General features: G+C 37.3%; 2 protein-coding genes across 2 annotated transcripts in view; one reads left to right on the top strand and one right to left on the bottom strand.

Annotated features, from left to right (window-relative positions):
- Positions 1-22,485, top strand: part of LOC110796509 (uncharacterized) — a 33,882-nt gene extending 11,397 nt beyond the window's left edge. The window contains exons 3-11 of the mRNA XM_056839578.1: positions 16,161-16,497; positions 18,029-18,228; positions 18,313-18,436; positions 18,779-18,862; positions 20,544-20,850; positions 20,946-21,176; positions 21,284-21,583; positions 21,680-22,102; positions 22,204-22,485. Coding sequence (XP_056695556.1) covers positions 16,161-16,497; positions 18,029-18,228; positions 18,313-18,436; positions 18,779-18,862; positions 20,544-20,850; positions 20,946-21,176; positions 21,284-21,583; positions 21,680-22,102; positions 22,204-22,485 — 2,288 coding nt within the window. The remainder of the gene's footprint in view (positions 1-16,160; positions 16,498-18,028; positions 18,229-18,312; positions 18,437-18,778; positions 18,863-20,543; positions 20,851-20,945; positions 21,177-21,283; positions 21,584-21,679; positions 22,103-22,203) is intronic.
- A 2,515-nt stretch (positions 22,486-25,000) lies between these two features.
- Positions 25,001-26,274, bottom strand: LOC110794104 (photosynthetic NDH subunit of subcomplex B 1, chloroplastic-like). The gene is made up of 3 exons (XM_021999053.2): positions 25,687-26,274; positions 25,280-25,470; positions 25,001-25,190 (listed from the first exon to the last, which is right to left on the bottom strand). The coding sequence occupies exons 1-3, from the start codon at positions 26,272-26,274 to the stop codon at positions 25,001-25,003; spliced, it is 969 nt and encodes a 322-aa protein (XP_021854745.1).
- Positions 26,275-26,919: the final 645 nt, after the last annotated feature.

The following is a 26,919-nucleotide window of genomic DNA, read 5'->3' as shown; positions in this document are numbered from 1 at the left end:
GTTCCAATAATCTACCAATTATTCAATCCTTATTAATTCTAATCAAGTTGATTTAACCTTAAAGGAATGTAGACCTAATCAAGAGTTTATGACTAAAGCGCTCCCACTTAAACCAATAAATTTACATGCTTTACTAATTTTAAACATAAAATTGTATTTCTAGTCTAACCGGAAACATACAAATTTAATTAAAATTTAAAGTTCATATAAATTTATGATCAAATCCTTTTAATTTATTTTCAGTTGAATTAAATAAATGAATTTAAATTTATTCAAGGTTTTAATTTTAGTAAAATAATTAGTATAAATTAGAATTTATAGTAATTAGATTATTCAAAATTAAATTCCGAGAAAATAATTTAAATTACGAATTTTAAAGTTAATTAAAATCTTTTCCGAACTGAAAATTTAAAATTATATTCAAAACACATCAACCGTAACAAGACGAGGCACTTGGGCTTGCGCCCAAGCCCCATCGAGTCATGAGGCAGCAGCGCCCCATCGACTGATCGCTCGGCAACGCACGAGTAGGCCACACGCATCGCAGCCAGCCCAGGCCACGCTGCGCGCAGCCCGCCTTGCTTCAACGCGTCTGGTCTCTTCGCTGGGCGAGGTAGCGCACGCTGTGGCGCAGCACGCTCGCTGCCCACACGCGTCTGCTCACTCGGCTGTGCCTTGCCCCCATCGCCCATCGCCCATCGCGCTGCACACACGCCCAGGCAGCAATGCCTTGCGCGCGCGCCACACGCTTGTTGCTCGCTGCATTCGTACCGCATGGGCGACGAACTCCCTTGCTCGTCGTCGCATGCCCGCACTATACAACACCCCTTAAGGGTAACACGTATCGTCCTTTGCTTTGTGCGTGCAACATTTATGAGAGAATTTCATAAAAATTAAAACTTTTTAATTCAAATTTATTGACAAATTAATAAATTATATTAATTTCATAAATTTAGGGCGAAAAATCGAAAATTTATTAATCAATTAATTTCCGATTATCATGGATTCAAATCTAGGTCATAAAAATTTAAAATTTATCAAAAATTAACAATTTTTTATGGTGGTTTTTAATCATGGATACCTAATTAAATCGTCAATTAATTATGAAAATCAAATCAATTCTAAATTATTCGAATTTCAACAGATTGTTGTATAATTAACAAGCTTAGGCACTTAAATTTGTTAAACATATACAGTAGGTCAATCAAAAATTCAAGATTTAACAACAAGAAGCACAAATATTTAATTTTAACATCTTAAAATTACAAACTTTGCGTTCGAAAAACTAAAACCTCCGAAAAGTCATAGTTAGGCTTCGAATTTGGGAATTCTGGGTTCGGCCGAAAATTAGTATTTTTGTCAAAATTTTAGAATGCCTTTTACATGCAGAATTGACACAAAAATCACTCGATTTCGTTGAGTAACGAAGAAACTGCCGAAAAACTGCGAACATATAATTAAATAAACGCAAATTTGCAATTAATTACAATTACAAAATTAATCACCCCTTTTAATTCCTTGCAAATTTATAAAAGTTAACCATGTTAAGAAATTATTATGGAATTAATTAGAAGCTCGTGATACCACTGTAAGGTTATTATATATATATAAATTAATATAATCATGCGGAAAAACCATAAAAGCCAGGATTCCAAATTAACTGCCACATAACAATTAGCATAATTTAGGATGCATACTCTTTGTAGCGTGCTCTCCCTTGCTGCGCCCGAACCACATTTCCTAGAAGGACTAGGCAAGGAAATTGCATAAATACTAAGTGCTGAATTGAAAGGTGCAATATTTAAAGTTGCGAAATTGAAATAAGCAATAAAAGCATAGAACTTGAATACTGAAAATTGCATAACTTGAATATTGAAAATTCGATTGAGGAACACTTGCTCAAAGGTGATTTGGCTCCCAACGAATTCAATCGTATGATTAATCTCACTTTAAAATGAGTTGCTCATTAAAAAGTATCATCAATTTTGTATATTGAATATTAAAATAGAACTTGAATATTGAACTTGAATATTTAACTTGGATGTAGAAATTGGGAGGGTCTTATTCTCAAAGGCCAAGACTTTATGTAAAGACTTCACCTTTGGAAAGCTCCATACTTGTATTTGATTCTAGTTTTAGGGGAAATGATTCCCACTAAAACATCATTGAATACTTGAACTTTGAAAATTGCATTGTACATGAAATTGAATGATTCATGTGTTCTAACTTAAAGAATGGGTTGCACTTCTTTAAGTACAATAGAACTTGTATAAAGATTGAAGCTTTTTGGGAACTTGAGGCATGGTTGTTAGAAGGAGTATTTTCAATCATGAAAACCTTACTTTCTTAACAAAGTTTCACTAGTGGAAAAAACCCCTATTGTAGCCCCCTTGTTGAGGGGGGCATACATAAGCGAACCTCAATAACCACTTAGTCAACGCGGGTCAAACCTTTTACTAACAGGTTGAAGGGGGCTTTTTGGGTGTTCGCTTTTATAGAGGTTTGTTGAAGGGGGCTTCTAATAGCCCCCCTCAATAGACACTATCTAAAAGGGCGGGCTGATGTTGTTCGCTTCAACAGGGATTCAAAACATTTAATTCAATTAAAACTTCTCAACGCACGCCAAACCTTCTCAACGTACGCCAGACCTAAGTTCGCAGCTCTCCTCACCCCGCGGCTCCACCACCACCATCACCACCACCACCTTCCTCACCACGCGGCTCCACCGCCACCATCTGAAGGAGAGTTGCCCACGACCGTCGTGTTTCCTACCTTCGTGAAGGAAATAATGCCCTTGGTCCAAGTATGCATTCTATGTTAAGTCTAATAAATGCGGTTCAGTATTAATTAACAAGTTAATAATTCAGTGAGATCAAGTGAGCTGAATGCCTACCTAGAGGCCGCTTCAGTTCAAGTGGAATTAATGATATTAATCCACAGCTTACTCTTGACTGAACCCGTAGGGTCACACAAATAGTACGTAAACGGATCAAGTATTTAATGGCATTAAATACTCCATCTATGAATATTCGGAACCGACGGATCTTGGTTTCAGTGGGAGCTAAGATCGTCACAGGCAAGAAATGAATACTCCGGAAACGATGATATTGCCGGAAACGGAAATATGGATCGTATCGGAAATATAAATATTATCCAAGTCGTAGATGTTGCCGGAAACGGAAACATGGTACGTATCGGAAAATATTATCGGAAATGGAAATATTGCCAGAATCGGAAATATTGCCGGAAACGGAAATATTGTCAGAATCGGAAATATTACCGGAATCGGAAAATAATTCCGGAAACGGAAATATTAAATATTTGTTCGAAACGGAAATTAATTCCGGAATCGGAAATATTAAATATTGTTCGTATCGGAAATGAATTCCGGAATCGGAAAATTTAATCGGAAGCGCATCGTACGAATAAGCATCGGACGAGGCCTGCCGGACGAGGCCCAGCACGAAGCCAGGCCATCGCCCAGCAAGCCAAGCGCGCCGCACAAACAGCCACGCCAGGCCCAGCGCAAGGCCAGGCCCAGCAGGCTGCGCAGCGCGCACAACGCGCACAGCACGCGCAGCGCGCAGCGCGCGCGGGCGCTGCGTGGGCTGCTGCTCGCGCGCACGCATGGGGGCCCATCGTGGCTGCCGTGCGTGTGTGTGCAAGTGTTTGTGTTCGTGCACGTTTCCTAAAACATGCAGAGTTCGGTTAATGATTAAATTCCTAATTCTATTTGATAAATTAATTAAATTAGAGTTCTTGTAGATTCTAGGTTTAATTAATTTGTATCTGAATAGGATTTCGATTCCCTTTCCATACCCCTATAAATATGAGGCTAGGGCTCACAATTTATAAGGAGTTTCAAAGTATTCAAAAAGGTGAGTTTTTGAGAGAAAACTAAAACACACATCTTGCTCATAAAAGTGCCGAAATTTTCTAGTACCTTAAGGGCGATTCTAGTTGGTCAATCTTAAGGCGGATCCGGACGTGCTGTGGACTATCTACGGAGGGACGACACTTGGAGTCCTAAAGACTTGTTCTTGCTCGGTTCGGGCGCAGCTAGGGAGGGCACGCAACAAAGAGTATGCATCTAAATTATGCTATATGATTATGTGTAAATAATATGTTGTCCTGGGTTAATGGTTGTTTCCGCATGATCTATGTAATGTCATATGTATCATAACCTAACAGTGGTATCACGAGCCCCTTATTATTTTCATAATCTAAATTGCATGAACATGGTTAAATATTACAAATTTGCAAGAATTAAAAGGGGTGATTAATTTTCGTAATTGTTAATTAATTGCAAATTGCGTTTATTTAATTATACGTACGCAGTTTTTCGGCAGTTTCTTCGTTACTCATCCGAATTGAGTGATTTTTGTGTCAATTCCGCATGTAAAAGGCATTCTAAAATTTTGACAAAAAAAGTATTTTTCTGCCGAACCCAGAATTCTCAAATTCGAATCCTAACTATGACTTTTCGAAGGTTTTAGTTTTTCGAATGCAAAATTTCGTAAATTTAAGATGTTAAATTAAATATTTGCGATTCTTGTTGATAAATCTTGAATTTTTGATTGACCTACTGCATATGTTTAACAAGTTTGAATGCCTAGTCTTGTTAATTATGCAATCTAATTTGTAATTATGATTAATTTGTTGAAAATTAGAATAATTTAGAATTAATTTGATTTTCATAATTAATTGTAATTTAATTAGAAACCTATGATTAAAAACCACCATAAAAATTGTAAATTTATGATAAATTTTAAATTTTTATGACCTAGACTTGAATCCATAACAATCGGAAATCAATTGGATAATAAATTTTCGATTTTTTCGCCCTAAAATTATGAAATTAATATTATTTATTAATTTGTCATTAATTTTAAATATAAATTTTAAATTTTTATGCGATTCGTTCATAAAACTTGCACGCACGAAGCAATGGACGCTTCGTGTTACCCTTAAGGGGTGTTGTATAATGCGGGCATGTGACGACGAGCAAGGGAGCTCGTCGCCCGTGCGGCACGAATGCAATGAGCAAGGGCGTAGTGCACGAGCACAAGGCAGCAGCCCTGCCTTGTGTCGTGTGCCACGAGCAATGGACGAGTGGGCATGGGCGAAGGGCGAGCCAAGGCAGTCGCGTGTGGGCAGCAAGCGAGCTCCGCCACAACGCGCGCTGCCTCGCACAAGAGCGCGCAGCCTCGCGCGCAGCGAGCGCAAGCTCGCGTGCCACGAGCGCTGCGCTCAGCATTGCTCGCGCGCACAACGAGCGAGGACTCGCGCGCACAGCCAGAATTGCTCGCGCGCACAGCGAGCGATGTCGCCCGCCCAGCGAGCGATGTCGCGCGCCCAGCGAGCGATGGCTCGCCCGCCCAGCGAGCGATGTCGCGCGCCCAGCGAGCGATGGCTCGCGCGCCCAGCGAGCGATGTCGCGCGCCCAGCGAGCGATGTCGCGCGCGCACGGCGAGCGATAGCTCGCGTGCGATGAGCGCTGCCGCGCGCAGCGAGCACCAATGCGTGCGGAGGCTTGCGATGGGGATGCAGCAGCTATGCGACGAGCGCATGGGCTGCGCGCACATGGCCAGCAATGGCTGTGTGCGTGCGGCCCATGGGCGTGCAACGCGTAGGGTGTTTGCGTTACGATTAAAGATCGTTTTGAATGTTTAATTTGAAAATTTCAGTTCACGTAATTTTAATTAATTTTAAAATTAATAATTTAAATTATTTTCTTGGATTTTAATTTTGAATATTGTAATTATAATAAATTTTATTTATTCTAATTATTTTACTAAAATTAAAATCATGAATTAATTTAAATACGACTGAAATTAAATTAAACTTTTGGATTCAATTATAAATTGATATGAGCTTTAAATTTTAATTAAATTTGTATGTTTCCGGTTGGACTAGAAATACATTTTTATGTTTAAAATTAGTAAAGCATATAAATTTATTGGTTTAAGTGGGAGCGCTTTTTTAGTCATAAACTCTTGATTAGGTCTACAAATCCTTAAGGTTAAAACAACTTGATTAGAATTAATAAGGACTGAATAATTGGTAGATTATTGGTGCCCTTGATTAATTGCTGCAAATGTTTACATGATGCATAATGTGTTTTACTAACCAGCTATGTGGGCCATTCATGATAATGAATGGGTGAATGGTATATATATTGTATATGTACTGTTTTGCAGGTTATGAAGTGACTAGTATGGCCCAAATAGGATAGAAAAAATGGTCTGCGTACCATTAATTTGAATGTAATTGGTCTGAAGTACCAAAGTTATTTTTCAATTCAAATATGGTCTGCGTACCATCAAATAGTTGTAATTAGTTATAGCTTATCCTATTTGAAGAAAATGGTGCCTCCCACGGAGATTTTCAAGACGGACTTTGAAGTTAAAGCTTCAAGATGAAGTCGGGCCATACTAGATCACAAATATCTTATGCATGTTTAAGTTATTTATTGCTTTTAAATATGTCTTAAAATGCATGAGATCAAAAGCTTGATTATGTTGCATGATTAAGGATTTTAGTTCACTTAAAATCTAACCAACATAGTAAGAGCCTTAAGTTCCAAACTTAAAAATTGAGTTATAAGGTGCCATGCCAAAATATACACTTGCTTGGATATCCTTTACATCAATCTAGTAATAGTTTTCGCTCAGCGAGGTGTTACTTATTGGTCCTAAAGGGGCAAGGTACACAAATAATTGTGAGTACACGTTAGTTTTGGTGAAACTCAACGATATAAGTAAGGAGTCCTTTTATGTCGTGGCAAAATCGATAGGTTTACCTAATAAGTTCTTAGACGTACCTATCAACCAAGAGTAGTTTCTAGACTATTAGCAAAAGGCTTTTGCTTACCTAAGATGTTTTAGGATTAAGTCGACAAACTGTGCTTAGTTCTTCAATGATTTTAGGATCTTGGAATCATTTTATTCACACCTGCCGGAACAATAAACTCGAATAAAATGCTAATAACTTGTTGAAATTGCATGATTGCTTTAATTTTCAAGTTATTACTCATGATAAATGTTTAGACTTTGCATGCTTCAATGTATGTTTTAATTATTGTTTATAATTAAATATCTTGCACTGCAGTAAATCCTTTTAGAAAGGTAACAGTAAATTTCCTCGATTGGTAGTGAATCCAAGAACGATTCAGGGAAATGAGAGAAAGTGAGCAATTTAAAATGTACGTTTCTTATAGCGACTTTTATGGTTGTTTTCGAATGTCAAAATCGAATGGCAAACCAATTGGTGCTTGTGAATTCAAAATACAATGTAGTTAATTTTGAGATCATAAAGCATTGAGTTTAATACGCTCAGCTTTACCAATGGTTAACAACCTAATATCTTTGTCCATTTAATTCTCGAATGAGTCTAGTCCCTAGACATTCGAATAGATCGATGCTTAGAGACCTTTAGAAGCTTCTGGTAAGATCATCTAGTTGAAACAGAATGTTCAACATAAATGGAAAGAACCTTGTTGGTGACATTGGACATGTCTAGCAAAGTATAAAAGTCAACACTAAAGAATTCAATTCTTAAGACTATAAGAAAGCGTACAAGAAATAGGAAAACGAGGAACAAATGAAAGAATTTACGATTCCGTTTCTACCTTAAGTTTATGTTTAAAGAGAAGTGACCTAGCAATCAAACTTCCTTGGTATCATATACCGCTTGAGGTTCTTACTTCGGTAATAACTCAAACAATGGAAGCTAGGATACACTAATGACCTACAAGTGGGAAATGAAGCATGGCAATGCTACATTAGTTGTAGGGTCATCTAGTTTGTTTTAAGTCCTTTAAAAGGCTGGAACTTAATGGCTATTTTGTTCCATAATCAACATACCTAAATTTCTGTTTTCAAACACAGAAAGACTCACATTCAAGAAAAACAAAAACAATGTTTGTTTGTTTATTTGAATGAAATGGTCAATTACAGGTTGAGTCAATATGCTTGATTAAAACAAACAACTCTTTAAAGAACTGTACTAGGTTCAAATAAACCCCTTGATTTGAGTTCCACTAATCTTTGGCATTGTTACTTAGACCATATCAACAAGTTAACATTCAAAAGCTCTATTTTGATGGACTTTTGAAAGTTAATTGATTTCTAGATCAATTTAAGACGACTAGTCTTACTTGTTGAAAGTAACAAAAGATATGAACTATTGTTAGAACGCCTAGACAATAGAGTTCAAAGCTAAAGAAAGATTTTATGACTTTATTATTTCACATGGATTTGAGTGAATATAGGTTTATTGACTCAAATGTGATATAAGTTGAATCTGTTTGGGTAGTTCCAAGATTCAGAAGTATAAAATCCACTTGGCAAGAAATCATAAAGATCTAGGTTAGATCATGTTGATAATTACTTGAAACCAAATATGATCATCAATGATTGTGTGTTGTAATTTCACAATCTAGGTCCATAAGATATGGCATATCTTAGTTGGAATAACCGAAGTCAATTAGTACTTGATTCGATCAATGATGAATCATAAAGAATTTTCCTATAATTTCTAAAACAAAATGCTCAACTACCACCAAACTAAACCAAATTCGTCAAAGCTATTGAAAAGTAATTTCAGAATATCTTTTCGATAATATATATCTAGAGAGTTGCTAAACTCAATGGGAGCTTAGTGTTTGTTATTCAACAAACTAAGGCCCAAGTATAGATATATGTTTCATTGTGATTTATTCAAATGAGACACAAGGGTATTGTTTCTACCACGAATTTTTTGAGAACATAATGTTTGTTTGCTCGAAATAATGTCCTTTTGGAGATTCGTTTCCAAAATGACAAGTGGGAGAAAATAGACCTCGAAAGTCTTCGAGGCGAACAACAAACATAAACGGACATTCCGGAGGCTTTTCGAAGTGCTTCAGAAAACCCGAACCCGAACGTATTCTTTAAGGACTTTAGAAGTGGCTTTTAAAGAATAGACATCTCTTAGAAGACTTTACAAGTGCTTCAAGGAGAACAGAATATTCAAAGGACTTTCAAGTGGCTATTGATATTCTATTTGTTTGATGTTCTATACCCAAAGTAGGCATAGAGTTCAAGTAACTGGAACTATGATATTCTTCTATTGGATAGTGAAGAAACATAGAGTTCAGGTCACTAAAGCTATGCGATTCTTCTATTAGATAGTGAAGAAACCTACAACTTACAGTCAAACTATTATCATGTAGATTAATGAGTTTGTGACTTGTAAGAAAGCTATGACGAAACCCAGATTCCCTAAAATGGTTAGAGGCCATATATAGACTATATGTTTAATTGGTTAAAGGCCATAAAACATACTCAATGTTTTGATGAAAAAATTGAAATTTTGTTGATTTGCAAGAATAGTTTCACACCTATTGGTGGCAAGTTTGTTTTAAAGGATAAAAACCATCAAACATTGAATTGTGTTCACACACAAAGCTATAATAGTTGCTAAAAGTTACAAGCAAATTCACGGTGTGGATTGTGTTGAAACCTCATGCATAATCGTAATGCTCAAGTCTATATTCAAGCAATGATTGCATATTGGTACATATAGCAATTGGATGACAAAACTTATTCCTCAATCAAATGTTGGAATAAACTATGTACATGGTATGTCATAGGATTTGTGGATCCAAATAAATACTTGAAAAGGAATGCTAACTTATGAAATCTAAGTACAGATTTAAGCAAGCAGTTGGGAATTGGAACTGTATTTTAGTGAAGCTAATAAGCATTTTAGTTTCATAAAATATACATGATTCTTATAGATATATAAGAAGTTTAGTGGGAGTACGTAAAACTTATTTGGTCCTATGTGTATCACACATATCTCTCTATTGTAAAATAACATTCAAATGCTAAAGACTTAGATTTGAAATTATTCATCAATGATGGACCATGGCGAAACTTAGTACATACTGGGTATTAAGATCTATTTACAAAGATCTTATGATATTGTTTTGGATTAAGTAATGGCATTTACTGAATCAAAACACGAAATACTCCATTGGAGATATTCGACCCATGTGAATAAATCTAAGTAAAGAATGTTGAACTATGTATAAGCATTTACTAAGTTAAACATCAAAGGATCTAAGTAAGATTCTTAACCTATATTATATGTCAAAGAATTTAGCTAGATTTAGTATCTACTGAAATTGAATGAGCTAAAGTTACATGAATAGAATTCAATTGAGAATTATTCTGCAAAAGAATTTATCATGTATGATATAATATGAGGATCGCCAAAAACGTATCGTATGACTTTAGGCATGACGGACATATACCAATCTCTATTGATCTAAGTGAAAATCAACTAGATTGAGATCAAGAACACTTATGGTACTTGAAAAGGTACATAGGAATAGTTCTTGATTCAAGGAAATAAAGATATGCTAAATATTGATGCTACACGCATAAACACTGGCAAAGGATCAAGCAAGACCCTTTGGAGTTAACCATTGATAAGGACGAGCTAAAGAGCATCGTGTTTTGAAAATGGCAACATGGGTTGGAGACCATGAGTTGTTGCGTGGGAAATTAAAATAATAATTTATATGTTCTAAGATATAGTTGGAGAATCTTCCACATATCTATGAACTGCCTGGATAGGTAAATCCAAACAAAGCATCACTAGCAACCTATACAGTTAAAGTAAAAGTAATTATTGCCTAAGAAGCAATAAAACAGGGTTGTTTAAAGTTCTTCACTGAACTTGGGTAGATCACCTATCTGCTGGCTTGATGGTTCTTCATTGAAAAATGCGTAGAACCACTCTTGAAGCAAGAAAAACGTCTGCTAACTTGATGGTTCTTCATTGCAAAATGAGTAAAACCACCATCGAAGTAAGAAAGACTAGATCACATAATAAACAAACTCGAAAAGATCTTATCATCATATCTCAAAGAACATTCGATGAAAAGGATGTTAAGATTGGCAAAGCATGATAACTAAACCTATGCAACAAGTGAAAAGCAACACTCACGTTGTAGCACTGGAAATCAAGCATAGCCTTGAATTCCATGAAATGTTTTAAAGATGGGTTAGAGGCCCATGGTTGTAAAACATTGGGGTTGAACATTTATCATATATGAAATGTATTTTCATATTCCATTTAATCTTGGTTTAGTATTAAATGATGAGTCCCTTCAAATTTGACGATATATATTCAAGATAGACTGTCAGGACCAGTCCTGTGACTAAGAAATGTCTATCAAGTGAACTTGAATGTCAAAGGTTGAAAATGGTCCCTAGTCGGAGTTTTCTATAAAATTGGACGCATAGAAAACATTAGACGATTAGAATGCAAGATGACTAGTAGTTCTGTTTCTTGAACTATGTGGACATGGCAATGTCATAATCATTTGCATAGATACTTACTTTGGGAAGACTAGTATCGGACAAGACCTATGAAACTTTACTGTAAGAGATGAAAATCTGTCATAAGTAAATTTCATTAAATTATTAGACACTAAATCCTCAATACCTGAGTGATTTGAGATTACTTGTTTGAGAACTGGTTGCTTTGACGTTGACCAACCGTCGCACCGTAAAAGGAGGCTATAAAGGCAACGCTCAGGTAATCACCTATCAAACGAAGTCTAATCTCAAGATCGCAAGATTGGGATTGTCCTCCCATAAATCGAGATGAGATGCTTAAAAGTTGTACAAGGCCACTCGGAGAGCTAGAAACTGTGAAATGCATGGCCGTGCTCGGATGAATCATAGGCTATGATTATCTGTTTATTTGATCAGTTGAACTCTGAAACCGAGGAACACCTCTGGACATAATAAGGATGACAACTCTTACCTTATGTTCAAGAGCAAGCATCGAGCGACAAAGGAATTAGGAAATGCACACTTGTCCCTAAGGACAAGTGGGAGACTGAAGGAAATAATGCCCTTGGTCCAAGTATGCATTCTATGTTAAGTCTAATAAATGCGGTTCAGTATTAATTAACAAGTTAATAATTCAGTGAGATCAAGTGAGCTGAATGCCTAGCTAGAGGCCGCTTCAGTTCAAGTGGAATTAATGATATTAATCCACAGCTTACTCTTGACTGAACCCGTAGGGTCACACAAATAGTACGTAAACGGATCAAGTATTTAATGGCATTAAATACTCCATCTATGAATATTCGGAACCGACGGATCTTGGTTTCAGTGGGAGCTAAGATCGTCACAGGCAAGAAATGAATACTCCGGAAACGATGATATTGCCGGAAACGGAAATATGGATCGTATCGGAAATATAAATATTATCCAAGTCGTAGATGTTGCCGGAAACGGAAACATGGTACGTATCGGAAAATATTATCGGAAATGGAAATATTGCCAGAATCGGAAATATTGCCGGAAACGGAAATATTGTCAGAATCGGAAATATTACCGGAATCGGAAAATAATTCCGGAAACGGAAATATTAAATATTTGTTCGAAACGGAAATTAATTCCGGAATCGGAAATATTAAATATTGTTCGTATCGGAAATGAATTCCGGAATCGGAAAATTTAATCGGAAGCGCATCGTACGAATAAGCATCGGACGAGGCCTGCCGGACGAGGCCCAGCACGAAGCCAGGCCATCGCCCAGCAAGCCAAGCGCGCCGCACAAACAGCCACGCCAGGCCCAGCGCAAGGCCAGGCCCAGCAGGCTGCGCAGCGCGCACAGCGCGCACAGCACGCGCAGCGCGCGGGCGCTGCGTGGGCTGCTGCTCGCGCGCACGCATGGGGGCCCATCGTGGCTGCCGTGCGTGTGTGTGCAAGTGTTTGTGTTCGTGCACGTTTCCTAAAACATGCAGAGTTCGGTTAATGATTAAATTCCTAATTCTATTTGATAAATTAATTAAATTAGAGTTCTTGTAGGATTCTAGGTTTAATTAATTTGTATCTGAATAGGATTTCGATTCCCTTTCCATACCCCTATAAATATGAGGCTAGGGCTCACAATTTATAAGGAGTTTCAAAGTATTCAAAAAGGTGAGTTTTTGAGAGAAAACTAAAACACACATCTTGCTCATAAAAGTGCCGAAATTTTCTAGTACCTTAAGGGCGATTCTAGTTGGTCAATCTTAAGGCGGATCCGGACGTGCTGTGGACTATCTACGGAGGGACGACACTTGGAGTCCTAAAGACTTGTTCTTGCTCGGTTCGGGCGCAGCTAGGGAGGGCACGCAACAAAGAGTATGCATCTAAATTATGCTATATGATTATGTGTAAATAATATGTTGTCCTGGGTTAATGGTTGTTTCCGCATGATCTATGTAATGTCATATGTATCATAACCTAACACTTCGCGCGACTCTGTTTCACACAATCTGTCAAGGTTAGTTTCTATTCGATTCAGTTTTTAAGACCATGAATTCCAGTATTTACTGCTTGAGTGCGACCTACAAATTGGGGTTTTGGCCGAGTCTAATGGAATGAAGTTGAAGATGAAATGATGATGAGTACATAAATCTTAGTTCTATGTTGTTTTTTCAATCTTCTTTTTGTAGATTTGGGTTGATACATTGTTCCAATTTCTTTGCTTAGCAGGCCAGAATTTCAGAGCCTTCTTAATCAATCTGAAGAAGAATTCGGGTTTTGTCATGAAATGAGTCTTATTATCCCTTGTGATCAACATGTTTTTGAGTCTCTCACTTCTATGCTTAATATTAAATAATTAGTCTTTTTAGAGGTTAGTTAATTGAGTTTCTTATTCTGACTGAGTTTAATTAGGAACCCATATGGAGATTATTTTTGTTTTTCATGGGTTTATGAATAGATTTGTATATTTGGCTGAAAAAATCAACTTGTAATTCTTTTTCTCACGGTGGCTGGTGCTTGGGGTATATTGCCCTGTGACAGAAAGTTATTTTAATGATATATTATGATACACAGCATATAGTTCCCTTAATTGCAAAGTTCAGCTAATTATACCAGAGAACAGGGAATATGACCTGTTTCATTAAATGTACAAATCCCTTAATGTTTGATTTGATTCATGTACATCATATGTTTCCCTTGATTTCTGTTTTGTTTATAAGGATAAGCTACCAACATAGAACAGAATGATTGATCAAATCAATGAGATTCGAGTACCCTGTTGTTACCTTTCATGTTGTTATCAAACCGATTATGACGTGATTCCACGACTGTTATAGTAACTATACATAGAGCTGATTAACCTACCAAAGCAAACCATGTTGCCCTGAAAGCAAATCTAGATTAACAGACCCACTTGAAGATTACTGAGCACGCCCAAGGTTAAATAAATCTGTCTCAAATCCGATGAATATCATGTCTCTTATCCTGATGATTGTTTTGAGACATACAACTGTACAAGAACTGATGAATTGGACAATATTTTTTGCACCTCAAAGTTAGACATCTGACGGTATTAATAGTATTTTTAATTATCCCCTTTCAATGTTTCATAATAGGATTTTAAAGTTAACCACTAATTAATACAAAGTTTGACAGTTTCCCTTCAATTAGTTGAGAGCATAATGAGTTGATTAGCAGAGAATTTAGGCTAATGTTCTAATATTAGATGAATTTACAAAATAGGGTTTGATATTTGTGGTTTTTCTAGTTCAATTGTTAATTTATAATTGATTCTTTTTTGTTTTTGTTCTGGCCGGGGCTGGGGATGGGGTGGATGCGGTCTTTTTTTATTACTGCTTTTTTTGTATGATGAGATGATGGTACTCAATATGATAATAATGCTAAAGTTGGGCAAAAATCTATCTTTATGTATTATATTACAGTAAATAAACAAAGTTTTTGAGTTAAAAATGAAAAAAAAAAAGATGGATTATTCTGCTCAATATGGGTGAAATCCATCTTTATGCATAACATCTGGAACAATCCAGTAAAAGAAATAATCACATATATGTTTGAATATAGAAAGTCAAATCCTGTATTAAATTTGTCTTGGGTTAATTATTTCGTAACTAATTTAAAACCTAAACATGAGCATCGCTGGGATCTATTGATTGAGTTCTGGAGGATGGTTTTTATAGATATTTTATCTTTGGATAAGATTGCATCATTAGAGAACAAAGATCTTATGCCAAGCTAGTTTATACTTAAATCGATTTTAGTTTATTCCTGTGAAATCTTATGTGAAGCTAATAAATGTTAATGTTGACACATATTCCTGTTTTGTTTGGTTTTATAAATTGAGATGAGGTCTTACCATTTTTCTGATGTATAGTTCTTGTGTCAAAATTAAGAATTTGTGGCTTGATTTATCTAATTCTGTGTAAAACCTTGTGTTATTAGAAATGAGTCGTCGTTGGATGTACGGTGACCATACTACGGTGGAATACTTGAGTGGGGTTGAGGAGTTCCTTAGATGTGCTTTAGCACACCAACGGAGTACGAAAGCCGCAAAGATCTATTGTCCTTGTCGTGATTGTAACAATGTAAGGCGGTTAGCTGATATTGATGAAATTGAGGATCATTTATTTCGTCATGGGTTTAAGCAAGATTACCATGTCTGGTTTTGGCATGGTGAGAAAATACTTGATCGTCCAAGTTCTAGTGTGAATGAATTTGATGTTCTGGCAGAGAGTGATGAGAGTGATGAGAGTGATTCTGATATTTCTGAGAATAATGAGATGGATGATGATGAGCAAGAAGATAATGAAATAAATGAAATTATGGATGCGGTGAAAGATCACTTGAATGAACGACCTCACATACTCGAGCAGGTATTAAAGGCTGCTGAGACGCCTTTGTACCCTGGGTGTACAAAATTCAAATTGTTAGAATGTGTGGCATCACTTTCCAACTTGAAAGCGGAGAGTGGTTGGACCGAAGAAAGTTTCACGAAATTATTGAAACGACTAGGTCTTTGGTTTCCCGATGGCAATGACATTCCCACCTCTGCCTATTATGCCAACAAATTGACGAATCCCTTAGGCTTAGAGGCCGTCAAGATAGATGCTTGCCCAAATGATTGTATTCTTTACAGAAAAGAGTATGAAAATTTGGATAAGTGTCCAACGTGTTCTATGTCGCGTTACAAGCGTAAAGGGGCCAATTCAGCTAAGAGGGGACCGCCCGCCAAGGTATTGTGGTATCTTCCGATCATACCTAGGTTTGAGCGCTTGTTCTCCGTAAAGAAGAATGCTAAGTATCTGAGGTGGCATGCGGAAGGGAGGAAGAAAGATGAATTCCTTAGACATCCGGCTGATTCTCCTCAATGGAGAACTATTGATAAGAAGTATCTTGAATTTGGCAAGGAGGTTAGAAATCTGAGACTTTCTCTATGTACAGATGGGATGAATCCATACGGCTCTCTGAGTAGTCAGCATAGCACTTGGCCGGTTCTTCTTGCAATTTACAATCTTCCTCCATGGTTGTGTATGAAACGCAAGTATATCATGTTGTCACTCCTCATCTCAGGGCCTAAGCAGCCAGGACATGATATAGATGTGTATCTCGCTCCACTCATAGATGATTTGAAATTGTTGTGGAATGAAGGTGTTCCAATGTTCGATGCTCACACCAACTCAAACGTTACATTGCGGGCAATGGTTTTCTGTACCATAAATGATTTTCCGGCCTATGGAAACTTGTCTGGGTACAAAACCAAAGGAGAACAAGCATGCCCTATATGTGAAGAGGACATGAATCCCACACGGTTGGATCATTTCAAGAAAAATATCTACCCAGATTTCAGGAAGCACCTTAGTCGATATCATCCTTATCGTAAGAAGAAGAAGGAATTCAATGGGTTCACCGAGGAAGGAGTAGCTCGTACACCTTTGACAGGATCACAAGTTTATGAACGTATCAAAAATGTTGAAACCAAATACGGTAAGTGCTTCAAGTCCAAGTCTAAAAAGGGTGTTTTATGGAAGAAAGTGTCTCCATTATGGGATCTTCCCTACTGGAAAGATTTGTCGGTTAGGCATTGTCTCGATGTAATGCACATTGAGAAAAATGTGTGCGATGCTATCATCGGGACTTTGCTAAACATACCAGGAAAGACCAAGGACAATGAGAATGTGCGGAAAGATATGAAAAAGAAGAATATTCGACCAGATTTGTGGCCTGTTAAAAAAAAGGATGGTACAAAGACCTTTCTGCCTCCAGCGTGTTACACAATGTCGAGAAAGGAGAAGAAGAAGTTTTGTGAGTGCTTACATGGCATTAAGGTTCCCTCGGGATATTCGTCGAATGTTAAGCGCCTAGTGTCTCTCTCGGACCTCAGAGGTATTGGTATGAAGTCTCATGATTGTCATGCACTAATTAATGTATTTTTGCCAATTGCACTTCGTGGGATATTGCCGAAACACGTGAGACATGTTATAACAAAACTTTGTTTGTTTTTCAATTCCATATGTGCTAAGGTGATTGATCCGGAGACTTTGGATGCTTTGCACAATGATGTTGTTGAAACTCTATGTCGATTTGAAATGTATTTTCCGCCTTCTTTCTTTGATATAATGGTGCATTTGATTGTCCATTTAGTTCGCGAAGTCAAGTTATATGGTCCGGTGTTCTTAAGATGGATGTATCCTTTTGAGAGATTTTTTTAAGACTTTAAAGGACAAAGCAAGGAATCCGGCTAATCCAGAAGGTAGTATCATTCGGGGAGTCCTTAAAGAAGAGATTTCTGGATATCTAGCTGAGTTTTTGTCAAGCCTTGAACCAATAGGACTTCCAAAATCTCGACATGTTGGTAGGCTCGTAGGGGAGGGAGTAATTGGTAAAAATGTGATATCTCCTCCATCGGAGAGGAAGAAGAAGGCACATCTTTGTGTGTTGCAGCATCTTACAGAGGTTCATCCTTATTTAGAAAAGCATCTGCTTGAATTGCAACATTGTAATCCTAAGTTGAAGGAAAGAGCGTTGATGCGGGAACATAATCGCACATTTGTTGAATGGTTTAAGAAGGAAGTTGGCAAGAAACAAGACCATGATGTTTCTGATACGATCAAGTGGTTATCTCGAGGTCCTCGACTATGTGTTCGATCTTTTGAAGGATATGATATCAATGGGTTCACATTCTACACTAGAAGGCAAGATGAAAAGAGTGTAGTGCAAAATAGTGGAGTAAAGGTTGTTGCATCATCTAGGGTCTATGCAAGCGCTAAGGATAAAAGGCCGTTTGATTCAACACAATCATATTATGGTGTTATCGAAGAAATATGGGAGCTTGATTATACCTATTTTGTGATCCCTATTTTTCGGTGTCAGTGGGCTAACAACCACAATGGTGTGAAGCAAGATGAAATTTTCCCGGGTTTAACCTTGGTGAACTTTGATTGACTAAGTGACAGTGACGAGCCATTCATTCTAGCATCACTAGCTAAGCAAGTTTTTTATGTGGTTGACAATATTGATCCTAGATGGCGTGTTGTTGCCCAAGGAAAAAGACATATTTTGGGTATTGATGATGTTGTAGATGAAGATGAGTATGATGAGTATGATGACACACCTCCGTTACCAATGGTTGTTCAACCATTGCCAGAAGAGGAGGATGCAAATAATATTAATCATATGCGTACAGATCATACGGAAGGAATATGGGTTACGAATCGTAATTGAAACATACATGTGTAAGTTTGGGCTTCACTTCTGATGCATTGTTGAAGTTTTTGACTTTGTTCTTTCTATTCATATCTGAAAGCCTGTGCGCCTTGGAATTTTTGTTATCTTGACTACTTAAATTTGAATAGTGAAGGATACTTGTGGATATTAATTCATTTTTTTTTTATCTGATACTTCTAATAACTTGACTAACTTTATCTGGTTTTTTCACACAGGTGTAAACTTGGTGAATGTCGTATCCTCTTATGTGAGCCAGGTTCCAAGCACAGGTTGCAGAAATTGCAGTTGAATTTTCCTAGGTTAGTTTTCAGTACATTTTGTCTAATAATATCAATTATCTGTTCTTGTTTGCATGGCTTTGTGATTGGTAACTTAGTTTCTGATGTTTGCTTTCTGGTGGTTGATGATGGATAAGTACATAAAAACCGTTTTGAAGATGACTTTGTTTGCAATTTTGCAACCATATAGGGCTATTTGCAATTTTGTAAAATGATATTATAACTAATAAATACATACTCAGAAGTATATAATGATAATCTTCATTATATGTTTGTATATGGTTGTCTCACTATCATCCAAGAATATCATATTAATCTCTTGCTTTCCTGACTCTGGTTCGCCCATAATGTAAGAACAATTGCCAATTGGAAACATCTTGTCACTCTTTGTAGGTAAAGAAGAGTGAAAATCGTGTGTTGTATCAGCTGTATTAAGCTATAATAAGCTTCTTTGACCTGGAGGAGGGATGTTCTTTCTAGCCAAAAAGCATTGTAAAACTCGTTGGTTGTATATTTGAAGTTTCTCAAAGTGTGTGTTTGAATTTTATATTCATGAAGTTTCATAGTTTCAGATATGGAATAGCAGCTCTTACGAGAAGCAGACAGTAATTTGATACTCTGCTTACAGTATGGTGTAATTTACATGTTTGAAGGTGAAGATTTGAACTCCAGAATCATCAAATTAGACCAGAAATAGAAATCTGAATGATGTCTAGAAACTGTCCTGTTCCTGAAGTATCAAAACTTACCAAATTTGTAACTTGTGTCATCCATAACCAGAAAAGCAGCATGAAGCTGTAAAATGTCAGAAAAACAATACACCCTGAATCTGATCAACGAACGTCAATTTTATTTATAGTTGATACATTCATTAGACCAGAAATGTATATTTGAATCATGTTTGGAAACTGTCCTGTAACAAAAGTACGTATCAGAACTTATGAATAACATTTTTGTCATCCATAACTAGAAGGCTAGAAGCTGTTAAATCTCAGGAAGGCAATTCAGAAGCTGTTACAAACCGTTTTCTGTGTAGATTATTATCATAGCGAATTGTGTAAAATTGATGTTATGCTGTTTCGGCTGTATCCCTAGACCTGGTTATATATAAAAAATTAAAGAGGTTGATCGACTATTCCAATGCAACTGAAATTCATCAAAATAAACAGAGATTCTTTGGCCAATTGCATTAATCAACTCAGTGAAGTACTGTTTTAGCTTCTCAGTGCACTGATCAGTTCTGTTCTGTGCACTGATCTGCACTGCCCAGATCAGAACTGTGCAGATCAGTGGACAAAACTGATCAGAACTGTGCAGTTCTGTGCACTGATCTGCATAGCTCAGATCAGAACTGTGCAGATCATTGCACAGAACTGGTCAGTTCTGATCAGTTCTGTGCACTGATCTGCACAGCTCAGATCAGAACTGTGCAGATCAGTGCACAGAACTGGTCAGTTCTGATCAGTTCTGTGCATTGATCTGCACAGTTCTGATCTGAACTGTGCAGATCAGTGCGCAGAACTGGTCAGTTCTTATCAGTTCTGTGCACTGATCTGCACAACTCAGATCACATCTGTGCATATAGTGCACAGTTCTGTTTTATTAAAACTGAAAACTGAGTATTGCTCTCTTTTCTAAGTATTGCTCTCTTTTCTAAGTATTGCTCCATTTACTAAGTATTGCTCTCTTTTCTTTGTTGCAGGACCGTAGCTACCATGGATGATCATCGTGATAATGAAATACAGGGAATTGATGGAGCTACTCATCCTACGGGGGAATCACAAGATACCAACACTAGTAAAAAGACCAAATTCCGTGGTCCGTCAAAAGGAGTTCAAGCCAAAAAGCCCATGTATCTTCAGTATAATCAATATGGAATCCCCGATGGAGAATGGTCAAGAGAATACGGGAAGCAAGTTGGGTCTTGTGCTGCTAGAATTAACATTAATGTGAAAGAATATTCAACGTTAGATGAACACACAAAGAAGGGGTTTTGGGAGGAGACCAAGGTAAACGTTGAATAAAAACTTGATTTGTATTCTCCTAGATTATCTAATTTGTGTAGCATACGTTTCTAACAATCTCTTATCCATAAAATTAACAGCTTATGTTCCACATTATTGATGATCCGGCTAAAAGGAGAGAAAAATATTTTCATATGTGTGTGGCGAAACGCTTTGGAGCTTTCAAGTCCAGGTTAACGCGGCGTTGGATAACTAAGAAAGAAAAAATGCCGAAACATCAGACAGACGACATGCCTTGGGACATCTACAATCAAATCACAGAGGATGATTGGAAAACATTTGTGATGGAACGAAACAAGCCGGAGATGTTGGTAATAATGAATTTACTTTGCTAGATATTTTTTTTATATAATTATATGATTAGTTTGTTGTTGCCATCTTTAATTGTTCGACATGTTCTTTATGTGTTTTTTGACAGGTTCGTAGAGAAAAAGCAAGTAAAAGTGCATTACAAACCAAGCACCCACATCGCACAGGCCAAAAGGGTTATGTTAGAAAGAGACCAGAGTGGATAAATGATGGGCGACTACCGCCAGAGGCAGCTTTAACCCTCTCAAGTGGCTCCTCCTCAGTGACCTCATCACTCACCACAGCGTCAGATAGATTTAAGAAGTTTAGATCAGTAGAGTGGATCTTGGCTCATCAAGTTAAAAACAAAGAGGGAAAGTGGGAAGTTGACCCGAATGATAAGGAAGCCGTAAATATTGCTAAGATGGTTGTAAGTGCATATGAAGTTTTACGTTCTATATCCTTTTCTTTGCTTCTCCTTTTCATCATGTACACCATCTAATTTTTACTTTCCTAATTCTTATAGTTGGAGTACATAGAAGAAGAGGGAAAAGGAAATATTTCTTTCACCCAGGGAGAAGATGCCCTCACCAAGGCTATGGGAAAAAAGGATCACCGTGGGCGTGTCAAGGCAACAGGTGGAGTCAATGTCGGTTACAAAGTTGCTTTCGGTCCAATAGACCGAAGTAGTAGATGTGGCCATAGTGAACCATCACCGGAGGCAGTCGAATCAATCAGAGCTTCAGTGAGAAGGGAGTTTGAAGATCAATTAGAGAGAAAGGTGGCGGAGGCCCTCCAAAAGCAACTAGCCACATTGAAAGCAACCGGTCAACTAAACACCCTCTCTACCCCCGCACTTGATTCTGCTCTTGTAAGTGATGAGTTTGATGTTAACCGTGCACTCGAAACCGCTCGTCCGAATTCATCGCAGCAACCACGCGAGCTGAAGGTATATATTCTCTATAGTGCATACACTCAAAACACCCCTAGCTAGGTTTTTTTATTGTAATTTGTAGTGATTTCTGAAATTTTGTAAATTTATTTGTGAAGGCCATAACTCCATGTCGTCTTGCCCTTGAGGATAAAGTTTTGGGTAACAAAGTGATAGTGGCAGATGGTATGGCATACCCATTGGATGGTTCGTTGCACCAACACTTTAGATCGATGAAGCCTAGTCATTATAAGGTCCAAGTTGATTGTATTTACGACGGACATGATGATGATACTCTTCCGGTACCTACTGGAGATGGATTAAATAACTTAGGCAGGGCTCTTGCTAGTTTTGTGCAATGGCCAATTCACTTGGTGATTTTCGAAGAAGACGAGGTATAAATTTTTTATTATTAATTGTCATTCATTGCGTTATGCATCTTTTTATTTATTATTGCTATTTGCCTACCTCTGTTTAGAATTAGATTCAGAGCCTTGAACTCCTTTGGTTTCTACCTCTGTTTAGGAGTACTCTACTCCACGCCCAACAAAGAAGTCCAGGAGTCAGATTTTTGAAGAGGTGGTTGGTAGCTCCAAAGAGAAGACAACAGAATTAGTTGTCAAAGATAAGACAACAGAATTAATTGTCAAAGAGAAGGCAACACTTGATTTAGGGTCCAAAGAGAAGACAACACTGAAGTTAACGGCCAAGGTAAACCATATGCTTCCCACTCCCCTGTGCTTCAACACTGAAATCAAAACTGAAATTTTCATGCTAGCTTAACATTATTGTTACAGGAAAATTCATGCTCAAATAAGTTGGAGTCGAAATCGAAGTCGAAGAACTCTAAGAAATCCAAAGAGATGGTAGGTAGTTGTGATCGTAAAACTGAAGAATCAGCGGCCAAAAGTAAGAAGCAAAATTTGGTAGACGACACAATTCAAGGTCTTGGCCCATCATGCAATTATTTGAAGTTTATCATCAATACGGCGCCCGGTGATGTATATAAAAATACTTCAATCCCATTTCCCGCTTCGGTTTGGCATTATGATGAAGATCGACAAACTTATGTATATGAGGTTGACGTTGAAGAGTTCCTTAGGGGGGCGTGCCTCAACATTTCAGTGATCCAAGTCTATATGATGTAAACTTTTCCATCGATATTTTTGTTTTTGGTTTTGTCAACTATAATAGTTTTTGAAATTTTTGCATTATACATTTACTTTGTAGGTGTTTATTCCACGAGCACACCTTTGCATTTGACAACTCTCAGATTGGGTTTGTTTGTCCCGAGGCAATGTCAAGCTCTAGAATCAAGGTCAACCCTCAGGCTGCATCAATGTATTTGAAAGTAGTTTTCAATGCTGAAATTGAAAAGGAGAAGAAGGGTGATCCTAACATTACCAAGTGGTTTTTGATCCCATACCATCAAGAGTAAGTGTTAGAGATTGATCGATATTTGGTAAATAGCTATGTTATTGTTATTTTCATGCGTAAGGTTGCAATAACATTTATATATAATGCAGAAATCATTGGATTTTGTACGTGTTAGACCTACGTAGAGGTTGTGCGTATATTTTCGACTCTGCGATAGGTTCCAACCGAGAAAATAGTTCATGGGGAATCTTGTGTTTGTAAGTTACTTTCATTTCTTTTTAAGTTATTTCTTTTCGTGCCGAATCAGATTCATGAAGTTTTACTCAACTTCAAGGGCATACCAAGTGTACAAGTTTAATGATGGGATTTGTCCGAATAGAGCGACTACGCAGGGGTTGAAAGGCTTCCATCTAAAGGTATATCATACTTACTAATTAGCTTTACTTTTTTTTTGGGTAACTACTTGGATATATAATTTATGATTTATCTCCAAATCAGTGTGCTCAACAAGTCGGCGCCCGCGAGTGTGGCTATTACGTTATGAAGTTCATGCATGAAATAGTCACGTTACACCATAATACTGATGAGCGGTTAGATAATGTTCGTTCTTTTACCATATGTTAGTTGAACTACTAATACTAGTACTTTTACGTATTAGAATTCTTAATTTACAAGTAGCATTACTTATCATGTTACTTATTTCAGGCTTACACTCCAAGAAATGCGCCTTATACCGATGAGGAAATAGATGTGGTTCGTGAGCAATGGGCTAAGTTTTTTACAACCGAGTATTTATTTACTTAGGTTGTTTAGACACAAAGATGGAAGCGTTTATATCTTCATGGATTTGGTAAAGTTCTTTAATTTTTCCATAATTACAAGTCTGCTGGATTTGCTAATTTATTGCTTTGAATACTAATCTGCTGGTCTTGCTGCTGCTGCATGTGAATACTGCTGTGAATACTGATCTGCTGGTCTTGCTACTGAATACTAATATGCTGGTCTTGCTGCTGCTGCTGTGATCTACTTATCAGTTGCTAATTTATTGCTTTGAATACTAATCTGGTGGTCTTGCTGCTGCTGTGAATACTAATACGCTGCTGTGAATAATCTGGTGGTCTTTAGAATTTCACTTCCATCTGTGTGTTTCTCCTTTGTTTGCTTCTGTTGTTGCTCTATATGTTATTGTTTCTGCTTTGCTTCATTTGTTTGCTCGGCACTTGGATTGTGGGGTTCGTTTGCCCCTTAGATACCCTTAAGTTGAATGTGTGTGCAGATGTGCTAGATCTAGTTCACCTTCGAATTGGTTCTCCTAAAAAGGCAGAATGTTGTAGTCTTGTTAGTAACCTAGTGGTCATGTGTGTGGTCAAAATTTGCTATATACATGTGTGTGGTCAGAATATATACACTTAGACTACATTCTTACAGTGTTATCTTTCAAAACAACTGCTCAGATGCAACTGTGACGAAGATTCAATGTTTCGGAATTGCTAGATTTGCATAGTTTCTCATGTGGCTTTAGTTTAAGTAAAAACAAGCTTACATTGTCTGGGCTAGTAAAAATTGCTGCCAAAAAACTACATATTTTCCCTTTTCTGCTCCTGCTTCTTTATATTTAGCTTCCACAGCTTCTTTCAGCTTCCTTGAAATTGAAACCTTTAAGGGGGAAGCTAGATGTTGTGGTATGTCCTTAACTGGCCGTCCTAACCATTCAATCATCTGATGGTACCTAGTGTAACATTAAAATCCCATAAGAAAAATAAGGAATTGAGTTTTGCTTATGTATTAGTTGTATTATGTCAAACTGAAATCTCTCACATGTTATATCCTCCTTCTGAAAGGTTCATACTGTCTGGTGTAAATGTTTCAGACAGAAGGAGTCCAGCTCCTGCTGCATTTACATTGGGATAAACATAGCTAACTCCATCTCTGGTTGTTGTCATGAACAAAATTGATGCATGCCCTAATCCTGCTAGTTTTGTAGACAGTACCATGTCATAATATCTATTCTGCAAGGAAATCCAAAAAGAAATAAGCTATTTCAGTTTGTATAATGTCTACTCTCTTTCTATGAGTATGTAGTTCTGATTTTTAGGATTTTCTGTTGCTTGATCTTTTGAATCCTGTTCTGTGATCCATTTTAACTGTGATGGTAATCCCAATATGCTACAAGATATTAACAGTTGGAAGGTATGATGCTTAAGGGGAAAAAATGGGTGACCAACCTTAAGAAGTCCAAGCATGTCAGTGTACTCAGGATCAGGAAAGTTATCATCAAGATCATAAACAGTTGCCCACCTCACATTTTTATTCATTTCATAAGTCTGTTTACCCCTAGCTGATGTAATTATATCAATCTGAACACCAGGATACCTATCCTTGATCAACTGAATTGCTGGGAAGAAAAGCAAGTTATCATAAACACCACCAGAAACTACACAGCAACATCTCCTGACATCTCCTCTCACCTTTGATCCCAATGATGCAACCTCAACTGCATATCCCTGTGGGAACTTGAGGAACCCGTATGGGTTTTCGGGATTATCCCGTGGATACGAGTCCTCATCTTGCTTCCCATCACTAAACATTGACCCGTATTCCGTATCTGGTTCATCCTCTCCGTCATAAAATAGATCTAACCACGGGTTTTTGTTCTTCGCTTGTAGCAGAACAATTGATCTTTTTGCACTAGGTGAGTGCTCTAGTGGATTCAGAAACAAGAGTTTTGTAGTAAGGTGGTTGGAATTAGGCAAGGAGGAAGGAGAACTTAAGAATATTGGAGTTAGACTCTTTGACAGTAGAGAAGTAGCCATATTTGAAGCAACTTTGAAAAATAAGCTTTGTGTTTTGGTTTTGGCAGTTGGGTTATAATTGGATAAGTGGACAACTCAGATTTCATTTCCTGCCTCACATTTGTTTTTAAAGGTTGTTCTTTTTTGTCTGTTAAAACTCCCCCCCCCCCCAACTTTGAACTAAAGAACCTAAGGACTCATTTGATTCTTATTACATGACTAATAAACATAGTTTTAACTTTCTAAAACTCATTCGAATCTATTTATGCACATTTAAGGCTCATTAGGTCGTTATAGGTCATGTTTAGAGCTAAAATGACATTTCCGCTCCCAACTTTGGACTAAAGAACCTAAGGACTCATTTGATTCTTATTACATGATTAATATGCATAGTTTTAACTTTCTAAAACTCATTCCAATCTACGTATGCACATTTAAGGCTCATTGGGTGGTTATAGGTCATGTTTAGAGCTAAAATAACATTTTCGCTCCCAACTTTGAACTAAAGAACCTAAGGACTCATTTGATTCTTATTATATGATTAATATGCATAGTTTTAACTTTCTAAAACTCATTCCAATCTACGTATGCACATTTAAGGCTCATTGGGTCGTTATAGGTCATATTTAGAGCTAAAATGACATTTTCGCTCCCAACTTTGAACTA

This window comes from Spinacia oleracea, chromosome 3 (assembly GCF_020520425.1).
Source record: "Spinacia oleracea cultivar Varoflay chromosome 3, BTI_SOV_V1, whole genome shotgun sequence".
Lineage (NCBI taxonomy): Eukaryota > Viridiplantae > Streptophyta > Magnoliopsida > Caryophyllales > Amaranthaceae > Spinacia > Spinacia oleracea.
The sequence above is the reverse complement of the archived record's forward strand: the minus strand, read 5'-3'. Positions and strand labels throughout refer to the sequence as shown.

Bases quoted from the DNA above. Each gene is read 5' to 3' on its own strand.
- LOC110794104 (XM_021999053.2), bottom strand. From the start codon at position 26,274: ATGGCTACTTCTCTACTGTCAAAGAGTCTAACTCCAATATTCTTAAGT. The intron at 25,471-25,686 runs GTTGGTCACCCA...ATTTCCTTGCAG, and splicing joins ACATGCTTGGACTTCTTAAG to AATAGATATTATGACATGGT. The intron at 25,191-25,279 runs GTGAGAGATTTC...ATGTTACACTAG, and splicing joins TCAGAAGGAGGATATAACAT to GTACCATCAGATGATTGAAT.